Source organism: Coloeus monedula (assembly GCF_965178545.1).
Source record: "Coloeus monedula genome assembly, chromosome: 19".
Taxonomy (NCBI): domain Eukaryota; kingdom Metazoa; phylum Chordata; class Aves; order Passeriformes; family Corvidae; genus Coloeus; species Coloeus monedula.
In genome coordinates, this window is record NC_138799.1 from 11885988 (window position 1) to 11906632 (window position 20645).

General features: G+C 61.9%; 1 protein-coding gene across 1 annotated transcript; it reads left to right on the forward strand.

Moving 5' to 3' along the window:
• Positions 1 to 1068: 1068 nt before the first annotated feature.
• On the forward strand, positions 1069 to 18924 carry RBFOX3 (RNA binding fox-1 homolog 3; the record flags this gene model as incomplete). Its single annotated transcript, XM_082294324.1, has 12 exons — positions 1069 to 1170; positions 12731 to 12982; positions 13518 to 13655; positions 14069 to 14122; positions 14626 to 14718; positions 15681 to 15741; positions 15989 to 16042; positions 16323 to 16455; positions 16987 to 17026; positions 17601 to 17662; positions 17954 to 18032; positions 18880 to 18924. 12 exons carry the CDS (start codon positions 1069 to 1071, stop codon positions 18922 to 18924), a joined length of 1113 nt encoding a protein of 370 aa, XP_082150450.1.
• Positions 18925 to 20645: the final 1721 nt, after the last annotated feature.

A 20645-nucleotide genomic window follows, 5' to 3' on the forward strand; every position in this document is an offset into this window, starting at 1 on the left:
TGTGATGCCGTGAGGGGCTGTGATGCCGTGAGGGGCTGTGATGCCGTGAGGGGCTGTGGGGCTGTGAGGGGCTGTGATGCCGTGAGGGGCTGTGGGGCCGTGAGGGGCTGTGGGGCCGTGAGGGGCTGTGATGCCGTGAGGGGCTGTGGGGCCGTGAGGGGCTGTGATGCCGTGAGGGGCTGTGGGGCCGTGAGGGGCTGTGATGCTGTGAGGGGCTGTGGGGCCGTGAGGGGCTGTGGGGCCGTGAGGGGCTGCGGGCGGGCGCGGGCCGGTGGTTCCGGGGAGGCGGAGCTGGGGCTGCTGCATGGCTCCAGCGGCCCCGGCAGCCGCGGCGGCTCCCGGCGAGAGCGTGTGCACGTGTGCGGCGGTGTGTGCATGGGGGAGCCCCCGGCAGCCCTGCCACCACCGCGGGGGCTGCCGGCTGGAGCTGCCGCTGCTCGGCACGGCTTCCCGCGGCACCCGTGCTGCACCACCGAAACTCCTGGTAAGACCCTTCCTCCCCTGGGAGCCAGCACCGGGAAGGGAGACGGCTCTGCCCGTTCGGCCCCATCCTGCCCGGCTGCTTCCCCAGCGTATGGCCGGGGTGGCGAGGGCGGCGGGGAAGCCATCTGCGAGCGGCGGCGGTGGAGGGGTTAAGTGCGGGATCAGCTGTTCTCATGTCATTACGGATTCTCTTCATTTTATACAGAGCTCTGTTTGATGTCTGAATGCACAGGGGACTCCCCCTCCTCCTCCAACTCCCACCCCTTTTATTTCGCTCCCGAGCCCTCTCTCCTTCCTCCTCCCCTTCCTTTCTCTCCCGCTCCGCTCTGGCTCACGCACACCCTTTGCAGACCGTGCGCTCAGTGCCAGTGTCTAATGGCCCCGAAGTGAAGAGCCAAGCGCTGCTCCGGCGGCGGCGCGGCCGGCCTGTCGCAGATGAACCCTCCTAACTAGCGCCGAGGGGTCGGGAGGGACGGCGAGGAGGGGAGAGCCCGAGGGGCCAGCCGGGAAGACGAGGATAGCGGTGGATAGCAGTGTGCGGAAGAGGACGGACCCGCGAACAGCTCCACGGCTACCTGTCGACACATGCTGTGCTCCATGGCTAACTCGGGCTGCCTCCTTGTCTCCAACTCAGGCATGCTTCCTCACTCTCTCCCCTGTCCTCCAGCCTTCCTCTACCTCCAACAGGTAAGCCACCCTCTCCGGGGGATTTTTTTGCTTTCCGGTTCACACGTGTTTCTGGCTGGTTCCCTCTTGGCAGAGGGTAAGAGCTTGACAGCTTCCTCCCAGCGTCCCCACTCCAGCCCCATGGCACTCGGAGTTGTGCCGCTTTGGTGGTTCGTCCTCGGCTGTAGCTTTTGGGGGTTTCTCTGGTTTCCCCGCCGTGGTGGCGGGAGCACAGCCAGGGCAGAGGCGCGGGCAGTGCGGCAGGCAGAGCTGCCGGCGCGGGTCCAGCGCTTCCCCGCCTCGGCGCTGCTGCCACTTGGCGATGATGGATGCTCGGATAAAGGAATGAGGCTCCTGCGTGGCCTGAGCAGCCTCCAGAGAGAAGGGAAGGTGATGAGCTTATGCGTGTACACGTGTGTGCACGTATGTGTGTGTGTGCTCACACTGCGCGTGTCCACAGCTGGGCCGCACGGCCGGGCGTGCGTGGGTTTGTCCCGCTGTCACAGGAAGGTGCTGCAGAGGGACTGGGAGGACGTGGTGCCAGGCAGGTGCCGGGCTTGTGCAGCCCGGATGGAGGGCACTGAAGCCATCAGTTTGGTCCTTCACCAAGGCCAAGGTTTTGCTGTCCCACAGGGCTGCCCTGATTCCTGCACTGGACCCTGAGTGCCAGGTTTCTGGGCCCATCATCCCAGGGGAAGCGCAGCTTGGGAGAGGCAGCATCTTCTTCACATGCCTCTGTGCTGCGTCGGAAATCCCATCTCCCAGCCAGGCAAACCACTCCATTTGTGCTTTCAGGAGTTTAAAAATTCATGGCATCCTCCCTGCACTTGGCGTGGCCAGCGTGGTTCACCCAGCGATGAGGACGGGCACATAGGTGCCAACCCTCTGCCCCAGTGTGAAAGGCTGTGGAGTGTTTGGTCCCTTGGGATGTCTGTGGCCCGTGTCCGAGTGGGGTCGTGGCCAGAGCGTGGCCAGTGGTGGTGGGGATGGTGAGGCCCAGGGTCACTCTCTCCCTCACTGACTGTGGGGCTGGGGAAGCCGGTGCTGGTTATACAAGCGTGGGCATGGGGGGCGTGGGGGCTGCAGCAGGGGCTGCTGAGGTGGGCACGTGATTTATTGCACCCTCCTGCAGGCAGAGCCCGGGGAGAGCCAGCGCTGCGCTGGATCTTGGTCTTGTCCTCCCAAAGCTGCACCAAGGTCCCTGTGGCTTCTGCACATCTGACACTGAGCAAAAACTGTCCCTGAACCCCCACCTGTCCGGGGGATGGATTCTGTCCCTATGAAGGGAGCACATGGATGCTTTGCACTGGCAGACAGTGCAGGGCCCAGAGCGCCTCTTGCAGCATGGGAGATGTCCCTCTCCAGCTGGGATCCGCTTGTCCCTGGCCACACGAGGGGCTCAGCTGGGCTTCTCTCGTGCCCTGCAGAGTACTCTGGTATGGATTGGCCTGGGTCTGGTGGCAATGGGAGCATGGTGGGCAGGCAGGTGTTCCCAGTGCCCACAGGGCTGGGCAGAGCAGAGCTGGGGGTCCCTGGGAAGCAGCAACTTTCCTGGAAGCGTGGCTCTGCACCTGGCAACTCCCAGTTCCCCCATCACCCTGCCTGGTCTGATTTGACCATTGTGTTCCGCATCTCTTCCTCCCTGCTCTCCCAGAAGCCTCCTGCTCCTTGGCAGCAGCTCTGGACTTGCAAGCCAGGAGGAGGGTTTTATTACAGGATTTGGAGTTGGATTTTCACCCGGCTGATGAGCACGATGGAGGTGAAAATCTCCATCCTCTTCCTCGGGTTTATCCCGTGCTGAGGTTCTTCACCCGGCACTTGGGGACAAGTGTTCCCAGTGCAGGTCACAACGAGGTGTCAGGGAGAGGGACGTCACTGGCAGTCATCGCATGGGGCAGGGGCACGGGGCAAGCGCTGCTGATGGGTCCCTCAATGGGTGTGCCTGGCACCTGCTTTAGCTCTGAATTTGCTCTGGATTTTAGATGTGTCCACCTGTGCCACCTGCACCCGAAGAGCACACAGGGAGTGCTTCTGCCTGTGGGCACGTGCTCTGGCCAGCTGGCTTGGATCACCTGTGTGTAGCAGGGACACCTGAGAGGGCTCAGCTGACTCTCCCTGAGTCTCCATGGGGTCTGGAGGGACTTGGTTTTGACCCCCTGGGTTACAGGTCCCTATCCAAAACCTGTATGGGTTTGTAGGGAGGCACCTGGGGTGGATGCATACCATGATAGCGCGTGAGCCAGTGACCAGGAGTGAGTCTGCTGGGCTGGCTGGTCGGTCAAGAGCTGGGGCATGCCAGGGTCTGCATGCAGTAACTGCCCTCATCCCCTTCAGACAGTGCTCTCCCTACCAGGAGCCTGTGGCTGGATTGGTTCCTGAGGATGCTGCTTGTGTTTCGTAGCTCCCAGCCCCAGCGTTCTCAGCTGTGTTGGGATTTGAAGGAATGACCAAGTAATGAAGCTCTCAGCAAAACTTCAGCTCTTCCAGCACCAGGGGAGGTTCAGCAGTGCCAGGGGCTCTTCCAGGTGCTGTGGGTGCCTCTCAGCTCACTCTGCTCCACTCCCCCCATGTGGCCTCCCCTTGCCGGCTGCAGGAGCCATGGTCCATGGCGTTCTGGGTTGTGCAGCCACTCTGTGTCCAGAAGCTCCCCCTGGCACTGCTGTGCTCCAAGAGCAGGGCTTCTGGAGGGCTGGAGGGCAGGGGCCACAGGAGGGTGGGTCCATGTCTGCAGCAGAGCTGCCTGGGCCAGTGGAAGCACTGTGTCCTTCGGTGGGGCTTGGCAGGGACATTTGTCTCTTGCTCAGTGAGGATCTGGGTGTGGAAGGACACTTTGGTGGCTTCATTTTGTTAACAGGGGAATCAGTCACTTCTTGAAACACATCTCTGCTGTTGTGAGTGAGCAAGTGATGGCTGCAGGACAAGGCTCGGTGCTCACCCTGAACTCTGAGGCTCTGGGGCTCAGCATCAGTGCTCTACCCCAGCATGGCCCTGGTGCAGCCCCAGCCATGTGCAGGCCTGACCCCAGCGCAGGCTGGTGTACAGGTGTGCTGAACCCCGCTGCAGTGCTGCCCCTGAGATGCTCCTCGCCGGGAACATCCCCGGTGCTCACAGTCACACCATGGCACAGGAGACTTGGCGGAGCAGCGCCTGGTCCGCCGGGAAACAGCCTCTGCAAATCCTGCTTGGAAAATTCCTTTCCAAAAGGGCTGCTGCCAAGTTTAGCATGTTATATTTTTAGGGAGCAGGTCTATTCCGAGCAGTGTTGTCGCGTGTTGCAGCAGCGGGTTCGTTTCAAACCGGGTTTCTCCCCCTGCTCGTGCGTCGCACGGATGTGAGACCTGGCACAGTGGCCCCCAGCTCTGGCCATGCTGTGGCAGCTGCCCCACTCAGTGAGGACAGGCCTTAAAGCCCCAAAAACATGTTTTCTGGTTTGGGTTTTTTTATATTGAAAACACTGACATTAATTTTAGCTTTGCAAAGCTGCTTTTCCCACAATAGCTGTGATTTTGGCCCACACTGCCTGGCAATGCTCTTTTTATAGGTATATTCCTATTTTTGTGCTGTAGTGATGGGTGAATGAGTAGATTAAATTAGATTTAGTATCTGTCATTCTTTAAAGCATCACATGTAGGGGGGGGGGTGTAACGAAGGCTAATTAGGAGAGCGGGTGCAGGCCACCCCCACCAGCTCCACCACCCCCGGCCCTGGGGCTGCCCCCGCTCAGGGGCCAGCATTGAAATAGGAAAATGCTTTTGAAACATGACTTTCCTGTGCAGCCCCCAGGCCAGGCCAGCTCCATGGTCTGCAGCCAGGGCTGGGCAGGGTGCTGGGCGTTGCAGCTGGGCACGCCAGGCACCTCCAGGACATTCAGGGTCACTTGGCTGCCTGGCTGCTCTCTCCACAGGGATGGGGGCTCCTGTGTATGGGGGCTCTGTGTCTGTGGAATAATGGGCTTCCATGGAGGAGCCGGGAGCACCAAGGGCACTGTTGCCCCTCCAGGAAGGGTGTTAGTCACTTTGGTGCAGCTGGTTTTTGTAGGCAGATGTGGGGCTGGGTGCCGGGAGGGTGTGGGAAGTCGTGGGGAAGTGCCAGTGTTGGGAAGGCTGGGAAGGGTGCCTGGGCACAGGAGAGAACTAAATATCCAAGGAAGGAGCTGGGTCTTCCCAGTACTGGTGTGAGCCTAGCAGTGTGTGGTCAGGGGCTCTGCAGTCCTGACCATGCTGTGGCTACTGACTCAGTGACATGCCAGTACCACTGAGCAGGCTGGGAGCTGCAGGCTGGGAGCTGTGGGCTGCTGCAGGGTTCACCCCTCCACTGCCCATGGGCAACCACAGCAGGGCTTAACCTCCCTTTGGCGTTCCAGTGGCCAGGAGGGAGCAGGTGTGCCTCCTCACTCCCTGGAGCGTCCCAGCAGGTGAAGAGTTTGTGGTGGCCACCACAGTGCTGTGGGCATTGCCTGCCAGGGGTCGGGTGCAGTTCCCAAATTCCATACAAGCCGTGCTGTGCCCAGCCAGGATCCACACCTGGGTTCCAGGCTGGAGTTCCCCAGAATGAGCTCTGGGCCCTGACTCTGTGCTGGGGTCCCCCAAGGGAGCAGCAGAGGGACCATCCCTGTGCATGCCTGAAGTCACTGGCCATGGAGCCGAGCAGTCCCACACTGTGGGATCCCACATCTGTCTCCCCCATCCCTGGCTGCATCCACTTGGCATCTCCCCACTGCGGCGCTGGCCACAGCCTTCAAACAGCTCCTGTGGAAAATCAAAACTGGGGAGAGAAGAGTGGGAGCAGGCGACAGTGGCAGCTTATTTGTGATCTGCATTGTGTGGGGAGCCCTTAATTAGAGGTAATTAGACTAATTAACTTGCAAATGAGAAACTCGTCTTTTTCTCCTTTTCTTTTACAAGAAAAAATAGAAAAGACGAGCAACAAGATAAATATTGAGGCTAATTACATTGTACCTGCCGCAGAGCCCCTCCAGCCCATGGGATGCCTCTCTCCCCACCAGCCTGGCGTTGTGTGCTGTCCCTGGCCAGGTGTCCTGCAGTGGCTGTCCCCACTCAGGGCTGGTCACACTGCCAGGCATGTGTGCCCACGTCCCTGCTGGCAGAAAGGGGCCATCCGCCACCCTCAGTGCACCCAGCAAGGATGCAGCGTGGGGACAGGAGCCGGTGGGGACAGTGGCCTCCATGGCGTCAGCCATTGCCAGGGCCCAGTGGCCAGGCCCTGGCAATGGCCAGTGCCACTGAGGGCATGGCTCCAGCATCATACCTGGCACACTCCCTGCCAAAGCCATCCCATCCCACCCCAGGACTGGAACAGGGGCATCCCCTCTGTGGCACCATGAGCTGCCCGGCTGTTCTCCAGCTTCTCCCTCGTGGCGTCTCTGGTTTCCCCTCACTCTGTGCCGCACACCCCAGGGGCTTTGTTAGCACAACCCGGTTCAAATGTCTGATTAGTCTTTAGGAGATCGAGGGGTCAATTTTCCACAGCTCCTTCCTCTCCATTTAACTAATTTAACTGCACAATTGTTACAAATTTCATTTTATTATAGCGCTGCTTCTCAGTCCAATTGAATTACCAAAATCTCATTTTCTCAGAAGTGCTGAATATGTAATTAGAGGAAAAATTATGCTCCTGGCTGCCTATTAGAGAGGGCTGCGTGCAAGCACTGTCCGGGCACGCACATCGGTCCGTGGTGCCACGAGTGCCCACACTGTCTGGGCGAGCAAGTGCCACATGCAGCTGTGCCAGAGCCCCAGCATGGCGACAATGGTGTGACAGAGTCTGTGGGTGGGCCCTGGCGTGTGAGGGGCTCTGCAGGTGCAGGGCCGGGGTTCAGCTGGGTTCCTGGAGCCCTGTGAGCTGTGGGGCCAGACGTGGGGATGGCAGTGGAGCTGCTGTGGGTCTTGTGGGAAGTATGAGGCCAGTGGATGTGGCCATTCATCCCACTGCTCAGAGTGTCTGGAGCTGTCTCCATGCAGCTCAGCTCTGGCAGCTCCACGTGTGGGTTCTAGAGCCCCAGCCCTTTCCAGGGGGGAACACAGCAGCTGCCCTCAGGCCCACTGGAGCAGCAGACTGGTCACCCCTGAGCCATGCGATCTATGGGCACCCGCATCTGATGCTCTGGTGCCTGCAGAGCTCAGGAGGATGTTGATGAGGACTCAGGTTGCCTCCAGCCCATCCCTGGGCTCTGCAGCTTAGCTTGTGCCTCGTATGCCACCTGTCACAATTTTTTGGTGGCCATTGGGGACCAAACACTGCTGGGAATCCCAGCCAACACTGCATACACCAGGTGTGACTCGCTCCGGTGTGCCTGGAGGAAGAGCTGTGCCAGGGACACCACCAAGGACTCCTACAGGTGTGCCCGGCACTGCTGGCAGTTCCAGGAGCTGCCATGGGTGAGCCCAGGCCCCACTGGCGATGTCGGGCCCTGCTCAGGAGGGAGCCAGAGGGCTGTGCATCCCGGAGCTCTGTTCCTCCCACTGCCATGCCTGATCCTGCCGTGTCCCCGGCGGTGACACAGCCGTCAGTCCCTCCCGGGGCAGTGGCACCGGTACATGGCGAGCTGGGAGCTGCCGGCCGTGCGGGCGGGGGTGGCCGGGAGCCCCCCCAAGCACCCCCGTCTCGCCTTGGTTACACAACATTATCATTTCATAATACTCTGAAATATACATGAAGTTGGCTGAATGCAGATGAAATTGCACCATTTACTTCATGAATATTTCATGAAGCCTCATCTCCGAAGTTTCCAGCTGGCAGAACCAGGAGCTGGGGCCGGACCGTGGCCCCTTCTGCCCCGTGCCGGAGGTGACAGGGACACATGTGCTGCTGTGTGCCCGGGCCAGCGTCTTGTCTCATCCCCGTTCCTGGACGTCACATGGCCGCCACCGCTCTGCCTGTCCTCCCCAGGCTCCCATGGTCACAGGGGCAGCAGCATCCCTGGTTCTGTTAGCTGGGGCTCAGGGGGACCAAGGGCAGGAGCAGGGAAGGGGGATGCAGAGTGCCGGGACAGTGTGTGGCAGCCAGAAAGATGGTGTTTCCCGTGCCAACAGGCTGCTCTGCTTCCCCCCGCTGCTCCTCCTTCTCCTCCCCCTCAGGTCCTGCCTGCTCACTGGAGCACTCCTTTCCCACCGCAGCATCCCTGGCAGATGCCATTACCAACCTCTCACCCCTCCCTGCGCTTCAGTGATGAAGACGTTCAGTGCAGCAGCTGCTACCACTGGTCTCTGCAGCTCCTCACCCCTTCACTGCTTCCTCCAGAGGGTCCATCCCCATCGTGCCCCCCAGCTCTCTGTGGGATCACTGTGGCCCTACTTTGTGGATAAGCGACCCACCACGATCTCCTGACATCCCCGCGGTGGGCGGGGCTCGTCCCTCCTGGGGTGCCCTGACCGCGCTGCCCCGCAGCCAGAACCTCTGCGGCCGGTGCCTGCACAGGACTGGGCTCTGCTTTGTATGGATGGCACAGCTTTTGGGGTAATGAAATATTTACAGGTCAGTGGTTTTGTGAGAAATGACAGGGATCAGTCAATTCCTTTTCAGGGAGTAATTTTCTTCCCCTTCGTGGCCTCTGTTCCATGTTGACAGTCATTAGCATGAGCGAGTAGCCAGATCGAAGGGGGAGCGTTGCATCTGTCACGCAGATGAGTCGTGCTGGGCACGGTGATGCCTGCATGGGCCCAGGATGCTGGGGGCTACCTTGGGCCATACCAGGACCCTTCTGCGTCCACTGGGGCATTTCTTGAATCTGTCTCTGCTGCTTAGCACAGTGCCACACCGCCCTGCACCAGGGCAGTGGGCATAAGGGCAGATGGTCTTGTCAGTCTCCCTGGCTGCTGCTCGCTCCAGTTTCCTGCTGGTGGTCACAGCGGGTCCCCCACAGGAGGCACTGGGAATTGCTGAGCACCCTTCCCTGTGCTCAGCAGTGACCTCAGGCTCTGTCATGATGTGGCAAGGGTGTGCCCTGGCATTAGCAAGCATGCAGGAGCCATTCCAGGTCACAGCAAAGTCCTTTCTGCCCGCCCTGCCCTCCCTGCAGGATATGCTTACTGAGGCTCTGCAGCTTGCAGGAGCACCTGGGGGACTCTGCGGATGCTGTGGTGCTGTGGGCCCCTCTTTTTCTCCCACAGCAGGTGTCTGGTTCCCAGTGGGAGGAGCAGGACAGCCACAGGCAGTGGGGAGCACTATCAGGGTGGGGAGGTGTGTAGTGACAGGACTGTATTCCCTCTCCAGTTGCTCCACCACTCCACATGTGGCTTCAAGCCCAGCTGTACTATGTGCCATGACCTAATGGTGCCGTGACCAAGCAGGGTCAACTGCAACTGGGCAGTGCCATGCCATGGCCAGGCAGTGCTGTGCCATGACCAGGCAGTGTTGTGCTGTGCCGCCCCTGCACCATCAGCACTGCCCAGTACAGGAAGGGCACAGCTGTGGGCACAATCAGCTGGTGGGAGTTGCCCTGGGCTGGAGATGGGACTGGGGTCGGGCCAAGACAGCAGGATGGCAATGAGGCTTGGAGGAAACGGGGCACATCCATGGCGGCTGCAGTGGCACCAGGGGACAGGTGCTGGTGGGCAGCCGATAACTGCAGGCACTCGGACGCGGCGCTGTCACACGGCGCTGGCAGGACGCCGGTCATGGCCGAGGTTTGGTGGTCCATCGCAAGTGCTCGTGACTGGCAGCTGCCTCGTCGTTAGTGCAGGGCTCTGCACTCGGCTGATTGCTCTGACCCGTCCTCTGCATCCAGGGGCTCCTGGCATGTTATTTTCTTAAAAAGAAGCAAATGTGGGAAACGGCGTTGTCAGCCCCAAGCTGACAGGCACAATCACCAAAATGCGGTGTCGGCAGGAACTGGCCCCACGCGCTAAATGACTTGAAAGGAAATGGCCTGGATTGTGCTGAGGAGGCAGAGTGTGGGGGGAGAAAGCAAGTGGAGCAAACAAAAAAACTTCATTAATTAAAGAAACTCGTTAATGAGGGACATTTAATCAGCTAAAGATGATATCTACCCCTCGCCTGCTGCGGCAGCCACTGCACAGGGCTGGTGGTGCGAGACTGAGCCGTGGGCAGGGCGGGGGACACTGGGCAGAGGACACCATATGGGGGACACTGCACAGGGGAAACCAGGCAGGGGAGCTTGGGCTCCCTGTCCCAGCCTCTCCACTGCCATCCCCGGGGCAGGGGTGTTTCAGCACAGGTTGTGCCACAGTCCTGCTGGTACCTGCCTGAGCAGGTGGGCAGCAGAGGTGCAGGGGTACTGCTCGTGCCCCCTGTGTTGTGTTAAATGCTGCCAGCTTTGCTCCAGGCTTAGGCACTGAACTGATCTGTCTCGTTTTAAATGAGGCCAAGGGCTGTTAAGGATCAGAATTTCTTTTATTGCAAGTGTCAAAAGCACCATATGGGAGTGTCCCCGCACCCCAGGAGGGAGGGATGTCTATCAGAGACCCTGTCCCTGGCACCCCCAGGCCAGCACTGTGCCACGGGCTCCCCACATGGCCAGACACCCCAAGCTGGGAGCACCCAGAGTACTTCTGGACCCCCTGGGTGCTCAGTGCAGGGGGACACCCCTGAAGGGGCTCCAGCCGCTTTCCGGCAGGAACAGAGGGACCCTCAGTGCTTGGGGCTGCCCAGGGATGGGGCTGTTCAGTGGTGCAGGCAACATGGGCTGTGGAACTGAGCAGCGAGATGTCAATGGGCATCACACAGCCAAACCTGTCAGCGTTCCCTTCCCCATGGGACCCTCACCCACAGCAGCCCCGATCGAGCAGCTCTGTCCCCAGTGGGGGTGGCCAGGCACTGGGAGTGGACAGGAGGCGCTGGAAGCCATGGATCTGTGTCTCTGCAGCACCCGCAGCCCCAGCACCATGAGCAGCAACCAGGGGAACCTAATGGTCCCTGAAAGAAATAATACCCGGGCTGACAGGCACTGCGACAGTCCTAATTAATAACTGATACAAACGTGGCTGTTGGGACAGGCTGACAAGATGCCGGGAGGGCCCAGGACCTGAGCAGGTGGGGACAGTCCCTGCATTCTGTCTGCCCACTGACATCCTGGTCCCTGCGTGTTGGTGGCTGGTCCTGGCTGTAGTGACAGCAAGGATGTATCCAGTGCAGAGCAGGCAGGAGGGATGCGGGCTGCTCCTGCTTCTGCACATGCAGGCAAGGAGGGACGGGCACAGGGCATCAGGGATTCAGGCAGGGAGTGAGGCACACGGGGCGCTGGGGATGCAGGCAGGTACTGGGAGTGTGACCACTGTGACTGTTGGTGTCTGCCTGCTCCCTGGAGAGGAGCTGGGTGCCGAGACCCAGGCGAGCGCAGGATGGAGCCCTGCAGCCTGCCAGGTGGGATTAGCACCTGCAGTGTGGGCAGGAGTGGTGTGGGCAGTTCCCGGCTGCCCGTCCCGGGGCAGTGCCGTTAACGGGCTCGGCCCCTGCAGCGTGACAGCCCCAGCCCACGCAGGCAGGTGCATCGGGCTGGCGCGTCCCCGAGCAGCTGAGTCAGCGCGGGCAGGCGCTGCCGGTGCTGCCGATGCTGCCGATGACTTGCAGATCTGCAGCGGGGCTATTCCCGCTGGGTTTCCGTGTGTCCCCGGTGCGGCCCTGCTGCCACCCTCACAGACGCGACAGCCCTGCGGGCTGGGGGTGGCAGCTGCCAGCACGTCCCCCCTGCCACCCCCACCATCCTTCCCCAGCATAAATTGGCGACACACACAGTTAAAGAGCTTGTCTCTGCGGGCTGAGCCACAGATGGATTTCACAGGCCAGAGGCTGCTGCAGCACATTGTAAAGCATCCAAGGGGCTGCGGGCGCTGCCCCACGCAGCCCTGGGACTGCTGCTGGGGGCTGCAGCTGTGCCGGCCACAGGTGCAGCACACACATGTGCAAGCGGGGAGAGGCCATGGGTGTGCGCTGGGCTGTGAAGATGGACAGTTGGTGGCTGGGTGGGTGTGCAGACAAGGTGCAACCTGGGACCCCCACACTGCACTCCCAGCCCCATGCAAACCCCAGCAGCCCTTGGCCCTTGGCGTGGGTGCAGCTCACCCCATTTGACCAAGGCGGCCAAGCCAGCTGCGTTAGAGCAAAGGGCCTAATCAAATATTTAGCAGTTAATTGATCCCTGCCTGGTATTTGCCAAGGGGCCATCAGCATCCCTCCCTGATGCCCTTCCCAGCCTGCCCAGCTAGTGCCGGTGCTGTGCAGCTCCCGGCATGATGCTGCTGGCCGGGCTCTGCTTTGCCCTGTGCTGGGCTCCAAAAGGGGGCCTGCCCAGGTCTCCCTTCCGAAGGAGAGGGATATTCCAGCTTCAGGAGTTAAACCCTAATGGAGGCCTCCATCCTCCTACCCAAGCCCCAGCGCACTGGGCAGGCAGGGCGTAGGAGCGGGAGAGGATGGGGCTCAGCTGCTGGCAATGTGACCCCAAAGCCACCACAGCACGGAGACAGTTTGAGGGCAACACCAAAGGCTGGGGTGTAGTGGGGTGGGTGGACCTGGGTCTGGCTGTGGAGATCAGAACCCCATCCCGGGGCAAGTGGCAGCCCAGGTATGCCAGCAGCTGAGGGGGATGGTGCCGCTGTCTTGGCAGGGTAACCAGGACGCCACGGCTCCACCAGACGCGATGGCTCAACCCTACCCCCCGGCCCAGTACCCCCCGCCCCCCCAGAACGGGATTCCCGCAGAGTACGCACCACCACACCCCCACCCCACGCAGGACTACTCGGGGCAGAGCACAGTACCGGAGCACGCCATGACCCTCTACACACCAGCACAGAGCCACACCGAGCAGCCAGGCACCGACGCCAGCACACAGTCCATAGCAGGGACACAGACGGTACCGGTAAGGCTCGGGGGCATGGGTGGGCTGAGGGCAGTGCCAGGGGCACTGAGGGGAGCTGGGACAGTCGTGCTGCGGGGGTCCGCGGCAGTGCTAGAGCTGCCAGGAGGGTCCTAGGACTACCAAAGTCCCACAGGGTACCAGGCTGGGTGTTCCTACCATCACTCCCCCTCCCAGCCCTCCCATCATTTCTAATTACTTGTAATCCACTTGCTTGGCTCTGCTCTACAAGATCGTGGCAATTACAGGGCTGGAATGCGCACCAGGAAGGTGCTGAGCTCAGCACTTTACAGTCTTTCCACATGGTCCCGAGTGCAGCGTCTGCACCCCCACCCCGAGCATCCCCATAGCCCCACCATCATCCCCTGGCTCACCAGGGTGGACGGACACCCGTGGGGTACTGCCCAGAACCTGGGGGACCACAGGGTCCAGGGTATCCCTGGGGGCAGGCAGGGCCAGGCACAGGGCAGGGGGACATTCCCACCGGGGACACAGGGCTGTCATGGCCAGGGGCTGATGGCAGCGGTGCCTCCCACAGCAGACAGACGAGGCGGCACAGACAGACAGCCAGCAGCTACACTCCTCAGACAACACAGAGAAGCAGCAGCCCAAGAGGTTACACGTCTCCAACATTCCCTTTCGATTCCGGGACCCTGACCTGCGGCAAATGTTTGGGGTGAGTATGGCTCCATCCAGCCATCACATCCCTGCTCCCTGCTCAGTGCTGCCCCGTGGCACCATCGGGACCTTGGCACTGCCACCTCCCAAGGGCCTATCGTGCCCAGCCCCTGTGTGTGGAGCGAGGAGTGACACAGAGCCCTTGTCCCCCTCCACTGTCCCCTTCCCAGCCCTCATTAGGACTCAAAGCAGTGCCAGCTAAGGAAATTTTGTATGACACTCCCTAAGTCCTGTCAGAGCGGGAGCCATGGGAGGGACAAGGGCTTTCCCCTGCATGACCCTGGGGGTCCCCAGGTGTGGCCTCCAAGGCAGCCCTCTGCCCATCCCTGGCACAGAGCCCCATGCCAGCAGCTCTGGGTGCAGGGCTGGGGGCTTTGCAGGAACTCACCCCTCTGTTCTCTCCACTTGCAGCAATTCGGGAAAATTCTGGATGTGGAGATCATTTTCAATGAGCGGGGCTCCAAGGTGGGTGATGCCCATGGCCAGCACCGTACAGTGAGTTCCAGGGAGGGTGTCAGTGGAGCCAGGTTGCCCAGCAGTGCTGTAACCTGCTCTCCCCTCCTCTCCTGTCCCATGGGACCCTGGCAGGCAGTGCCCCGTCAGGGCAGCCCTGGCACCAACTGGGGAGGTCGTGTGGGTCCCTGCACCCGGCACCGGAGGGAGGAGAGGGCTCGCTCTGTCCCGCCGTGGGCAGCTCGTGTCCCTCTGTGTCTGGATGTCTCTGTTGTATCTTCCCGCTTTCTGTGCCCCTCTCCCAGACTCTTCTCCCAGCTTGTGGGTGATTCTTGGGCCTCAGCCGGGACCCCTGGCCCCTGCGGGGACCCCAGTCTGGGCTCTTCATCTCTGCACTGTGGCAGCCTCACCTCCTGCGCCAGCTCTCCTGATTCACCCCCTCTCTCTCTCTGTCCCCACACCCTCTCTCTGTCTCTCTCTGTCTCTTTCTTTCTCCTTTTCTCCTCTGCTCACAGGGTTTTGGGTTTGTAACTTTTGAAACTAGCACAGATGCCGACCGGGCACGGGAGAAGCTGAATGGCACCATCGTAGAGGGCCGGAAGATTGAGGTGCTCAGATAAGTGTGCTAGTGCCGTGCCATGCCTGCGTGTGCGTGTCCCCTGCCCGGGCTATGGGACGCTTGGGGGCAGCTCCGGGTCCCGGGTGCCCTAGGTAGCTGGGCCCGGCGCGTGCATGTGTCCCTGAATGTGGCACGGGAGCATGTGTGTCGGCTGCCGGGAAGGTCGTCGCTTGGCACAAGGAGTGTCTGGCCCAGAGGAACCTCCCAGGTGCACAGAGAGCCGGGGTGTCAGCTGGGGCTGCATTCTGCCTGATACAGACAAGTCTGGCAGACCCCCGTGCCCACAGCGCCGCGCAGCCACCCCATGCTCTGCAGGGAGCTTTGGGGCTCTGCCCCGCATGCCGTCCCCACCTGCTCTGTGCTGGGAGGGAGGATCCACCCGGGGCTTCGCACCTGCAGTGCCAGCAGCTGCCCAGCCCTGGAGGCTTTGATTTCTCCAAGCTTAGCACAGGGATCAGGCTCTGCCCGTTTGCCGGCAGCTCCTTGCTGGTGGCCTGGCGAGTGGTGGGAAGCAGGGTGGCACATGGCAGAGGGAGTGGGACAAAATGTCCCCAGCAGTGCTGACGGCAGAGAGGGAGCCTGGCAGGGCACAGCAATGCTCCATGGACAAGAAAAACATCATCCGACCAAACGGGGCAGGAGCTCACAGGCAGCATGTCGCGGCTCAGCCTGAGCATGGCACCGCAGCTCTCGGGGCACCAGCCACGAGCCTGACGCACGCTCGTAGCTGGAGCACGGAGGCCTGGGCTGGCTGGAGGCACAGGCAGATCTGTGTACAGCGGGGCGGCTGCAGGCAGAGACTTGTCTCGTCTCTCTGGTGCAGCCAGCATCCTTTGCTCCGGCATCCGAAGCAGCAGCAACACGCGCTGAGCACAGCCGAGCAGGCCCTGGACCACGGCCTCACCAGCTCCACGTCCCTCAGGCACTGAGCCCCCATCCCTCTCTCTCCAGGTGAACAATGCCACGGCCCGTGTCATGACCAACAAGAAGGTGGCCAACCCCTACACCAATGGTAAGGGCCAGCGTCTGGAGAGCAGGGGCTACAGCAGGCAGGGGCACTTCCGGGCACCGGCACTGGCTGCCATGAAGCTCTGGCAGTGAATGCCCTCCACACCTGCAGGCAAATGGGAGAGCAGCTGCTCCTGCCCAGTGCAGGAGTGCAGCCCCCTGTGCCCTCCTCCTGCCTGGGGACAGGGCTGTTGTCCCTCAGAGCACCATGGAGACAGTGCCCTGTCCTCACCAGCTCTCCCTGCCCACAGGCTGGAAGCTGAACCCGGTGGTGGGAGCAGTCTACGGCCCCGAATTCTACGCAGGTAATGTCAGGCTGCAGCAGTACCTCCTGCGGGTTCCTCCCAAATGTCAGCTCTGCGCTGTGTCTGCCACTGCTCTGTGCAGTGAGCAGCCCCTGGCCCCTCTCCCTGTCCTTTGCTCCTGCCTGGAGAGTTCCCCCTATCCTATCCCCTTGCCCAGCATCCCCACAGGGCCATGTCCCTGCCAGGATGAGGGTACAGGGGTGGGCTCTGCCACAGATGCCCTGTGGGGGCTGTGTGGACCTGCTGTGGAAAGCCCACAGGTGTCCCCTCCCTCCTGCAGTAACGGGGTTCCCATACCCCACCACGGGAACGGCCGTGGCCTACCGAGGGGCACACCTACGGGGTCGAGGACGTGCCGTCTACAACACCTTCCGGGCCGCGCCGCCGCCACCGCCCATCCCCACCTACGGCGCGTGAGTACCCGTGGGGGCTGCCCGTGTGCTGCTCCGGCTCTGCATTGGCATCGCCTGCCTCTCACACGTTGGGACCAGGCTGCAGCTCCTGCAGCAGCTGCCTGGCCACAGGGTCTGTCCCAGCCCCAGGCTGCTGCCCTCGGGGTGACCTCCTCTCACCAGCTTCCTGTGCACCAAGGCACAGGACGTTTTTCCAGCCAGGATGGTTGGTTTAAAGGAAGCTCTCTCCTGGCACATGCAGCTGTGATGGCACTGGCCACAGACACAGCCATGGCTATCTGGGGCCACTTGGCTGCTCCCAGCAGAGATCCTGCCCTGGGATCCTCCTCTGGCACGCCCTGCCCTTGGCTGTGCCCTCTGCTTGTCCTCAGGTCCCTGTCCAGAATCCAGACATGCCTTTGGGGCCTGGACAGACGCTCCTTGCCAGTCAGCTGCAGTGCTGAGGCAGGCCTCCCCCCAGTCACTGCACTTACCCCACTTGACTCGTCCAGGGGCACTTGCTGGGCTCTGATGCCTCTGCCTCATTTCCAGGGTCGTCTACCAGGATGGGTTCTACGGAGCTGAGATCTACGTAAGTGACACTGCGTCCAGGGCTGGGCCATGGCGGGGACCCCGTGCCAGCGCAGGGGGCAAGCGGCATCACGCGGCTCCGTGGTGGGCTCTGCCCCCCCAGCCCCTTCCCCTGGGAGGCAGCAAGAGCATAAACAGTACAGCTCCTCCAGAACGATGTGGGTGGCACACACCACACAGGAGCCTGTGCCCAGTGCTGTGCCCCTGCCAGCCCCCTTGCAGGGCTGGTACCATGCAGGATTTACGGCCTCAGTGCCTTACACCTGCGTTTAACCTCCATGTCTGAGGAGCCAGCAGCGATATTTCAGGCGGGCACTGAAGGATTTATCTAACGTGACACCTCATTAAAGTGAGCGGGGAGGTGACATTCTCTTCTCTGGAAATTTAATTTCTTAAGGTTAATGTTTGTGAAAGCCCCTGGGGAATGGTAATGAGGCTGGTGCATGCCCAGTGGCATTGGCACCAGCTCCCCGTGGGCCCCACCACTACTCTGTGCAGTGCCATGGGGCACCCAGCTGCCACCAACCCCACCCCCCAGTGGGTGCAGCCCCTTGACCAGTCTCTCCTCCCTGCAGGGGGGCTACGCTGCCTACAGGTACGCCCAGCCCGCAGCAGCAGCGGCCGCGTACAGCGACAGGTAAGCACCGGGCATCGCGCCTGGGGAGCTCCGTGTCACCCCCTGCACTGCCCACTCTGACAGCCCCAGCTTTTGTGTGCTGTGGGACAGGACAGGGGCAGGCATGGGGAGGGTGTCCTGCCAACAGGGACCCCTTGCTCCCCTCAGGGCTGGGCTGGAAAGGGTTGGCACCACTGCAGGGGGAACAGGGAGATCCTGGGGGGCTCCCAGGTGCAGCTGGGAGGGAGGGCTCTGAGGGGAGACAGGACCCCAGTTGTTGTCACTAACACCCACTGCTGTGTTTGCTTCTAGTTATGGCAGAGTGTACGCAGCAGCAGACCCCTACCACCACACCATCGGCCCCGCCGCCACGTACAGCATTGGCACCATGGTAAGAGCAGCCCCTCGGCCTTCCTCTGCTTCCCGGGGGGCTGCAGACAGCCCAGGGAGGGGTCTGGCACAGCAGCCACAGAGCCCGTGGGGCGCAGGGCAGGTGCGGGGGCTGTGGAAGGGGAGTGGGAATGGCGTGGCCCCTGCCTGGCTCTGTCTGCAGGAGAGGAAACCCCCACCCTGCACCTCTGCCCCACTGTCCCCTCACTCCCTGCACAGTCCTGCCCATGCACGCCACTTCCCACGCCACCCTAACCCTAACCCTGCCCCCCACACCAGCTGCCTGGTCAGGTTCCAAGACCCCCTCTCTCATCCCAGTGCAGGACAGCGTCCCCAGGGCCTCGCGTGCAGCCACACACGGGGAGCACTGCAGCCCCTCACGTGCCACAGCTCTTGGCCAGCTCTGACAGCATCAAAGATGAAAAATTGCACTCATGGCTGGGATCTCAAAGCCAGCCTGCCTTTTTCTGCCTTTTTTTACTCCCTTGGCACCCCCAGCCCTGGGCAGCTGCTAGTGAGGGACCACGGGCACTACATCCTAGGGGTTTTCAGCTCAGTGCCACAGCAGGGATGGGGGCAGGCTCCTTGGCAGGCACGGCACAGCAGTGACACATTGGAGGCATATGGCAGCCCCTGGGGCTGTATGGCAGCCCCAGGGCAGTACCCATGGCTGCCACAGAGCCGGGGCAGCACTGGGCACCTTGGCCCTGCCTGCCCCTCACATCCCAAGGACAGCAGCAATTTGGTGTCATTTGAAAGAGGAAAAAAAAGAAGAGAAAAAAGAGAAGATCTAGGCTTTGGCTATCTCTGAATACTGATTGGCTTTTTTTTCATCTTTGATGTTGCAGGCTAGTCTATACCGAGGAGGGTACAGCCGCTTCACTCCCTACTAGCAAGACAGACCCAGCCCCCCCACCACTGCCCCCGATGCTCACTAGCACCAAACCAAACCAGGCAGACAGAGCCGAGGCCGAGCCTGCGGAGGACCCGCGGGTGCTGCCCGGGTGGCCGGGGCTGGCGCCGGGCTCTGTGGGGCCACAGCACCCCACACCCATAGGGTTACCTCAGCCGCTCCGTCCTGCCGCCTGCCCGCCTCTCCTGCACCATCTGCCTGCCCCAGGGACCGCGGGGAGTGGGGCCAGCCCTCAGCCCCAACAGCACCCCGTTCCCACAGCCGGGGTGTGGGGTCCCCCCTCTGCCCTGGCTGGGGTGCAGAGGGCTCATCCCCCCGCGAGGCAGGCGGGGGTGCTCAGCCTGCAGGGATGCTTGCTCCACAGGCGCTGGGGCTCGGGGTGACAGCAGGCCCCCAAGCAGCCCCTCTGCCCCCATAGGAGAGAGAGGAGCCAGCTGGGGTTGGTGCCAGCTCTGGGGACTGACGAGGCTGGGGTGGGTTCAGGATCCCGGGGCAGCCCCCCGGGCAGTAGCGCTGCTCTGGCCTGACCGTGCTGCTCTGCGGAGCTGAGTGTGGTGGGCTGGGCTGGGTGCGGGCCGGGGGGCCGGGATGGTGCCCGTGTGCCCCCCGGCCAGCAGCTCAGCCTGAGTGCTCCAGCGAAAGACCTGCCTCTCTTGTTTCTGTTGTAGTGAACCCGTGGCCGTTTCCTTCTGGGACCAGGAAGGGCAAAAATATCCACACACACACAAAAAAAGAACCCCAAAATATAAAAATTAAAAGCAAAGCAACAAAAATTAAAAAAAAAAAAAACCAACAAAAAAAACCAACAAAAAAAGAAACAAAGCCAAGCGGCAGCAGCCAAGTGAGTCCCAACTGTCCACACACACCGAGTGCGCGAGTCCCAGAGGAGCCGCGGCGAGCACCGGCGGTCGGATGCGCCGGAGGGACCCCCAGCGCCCCGGCCCCACAGCCCAGCAGGGAGGGAGCCGGTGCAGGCAGGCGTGAGGGTCCGCAGGGGTCCACGGGGCCCTCACCTGCCCAGGTGCAGGGCCTGGGCACCACGTCTTCCTTTCCCTGGTGCAGCAGCGCTGGGGGTGCCGGCAGAGCGCTGCGCCCTGCCCGGCTCGTGGGACCGGGTGGCGGGGTGGGGACCTGGCTTTGTGCCACCCGAGCCCCGGCGCTGACGGCCATCAGCGTGTCAGGTGTGCGAGGCCTCAGCTCCAGCGCGGAACTGGGGCGGCGGCGCGGTGCTGAGGTATTGCAGGGGACGAGCCTCTGCCTTTTAAAGGGAACTTTTGTTAAGAGGAGCTTGCAACTCGCTTGTGACCCCTTCCCCTTCTTCCTCCCTCACATCCTTGCCACCCGCGCTCCCACCCTGCCCGGAGCAGCCCTGACCAAAGCTGGGCCAGGCACTGCCCCAATCCCACTCCCGCTTGCTTTGCGGCACGGGACACGCTCATGGCCACCTGTCCCTGCCTGAGGCGGCGGGATGCCCCCAGCCCGGGGTGTGGGGTCTCGGCCACTGCATCATCCACAAGGGACCCACCCAAGCCACAAGGCTGGGCTGCAGCCGCAGGCACACTGGGTGCGGTGCCCAGTGGCACGGGGCACTGCGGAGCCCATCCCGGGGTGCAGCGTCGTCCCGCGCCCTTACGGCTCTGCCACTCCTCGAACCTCACTTTATAGTCTGCAGACGCCCCCGATGCCCCAGCGATGAGCTCC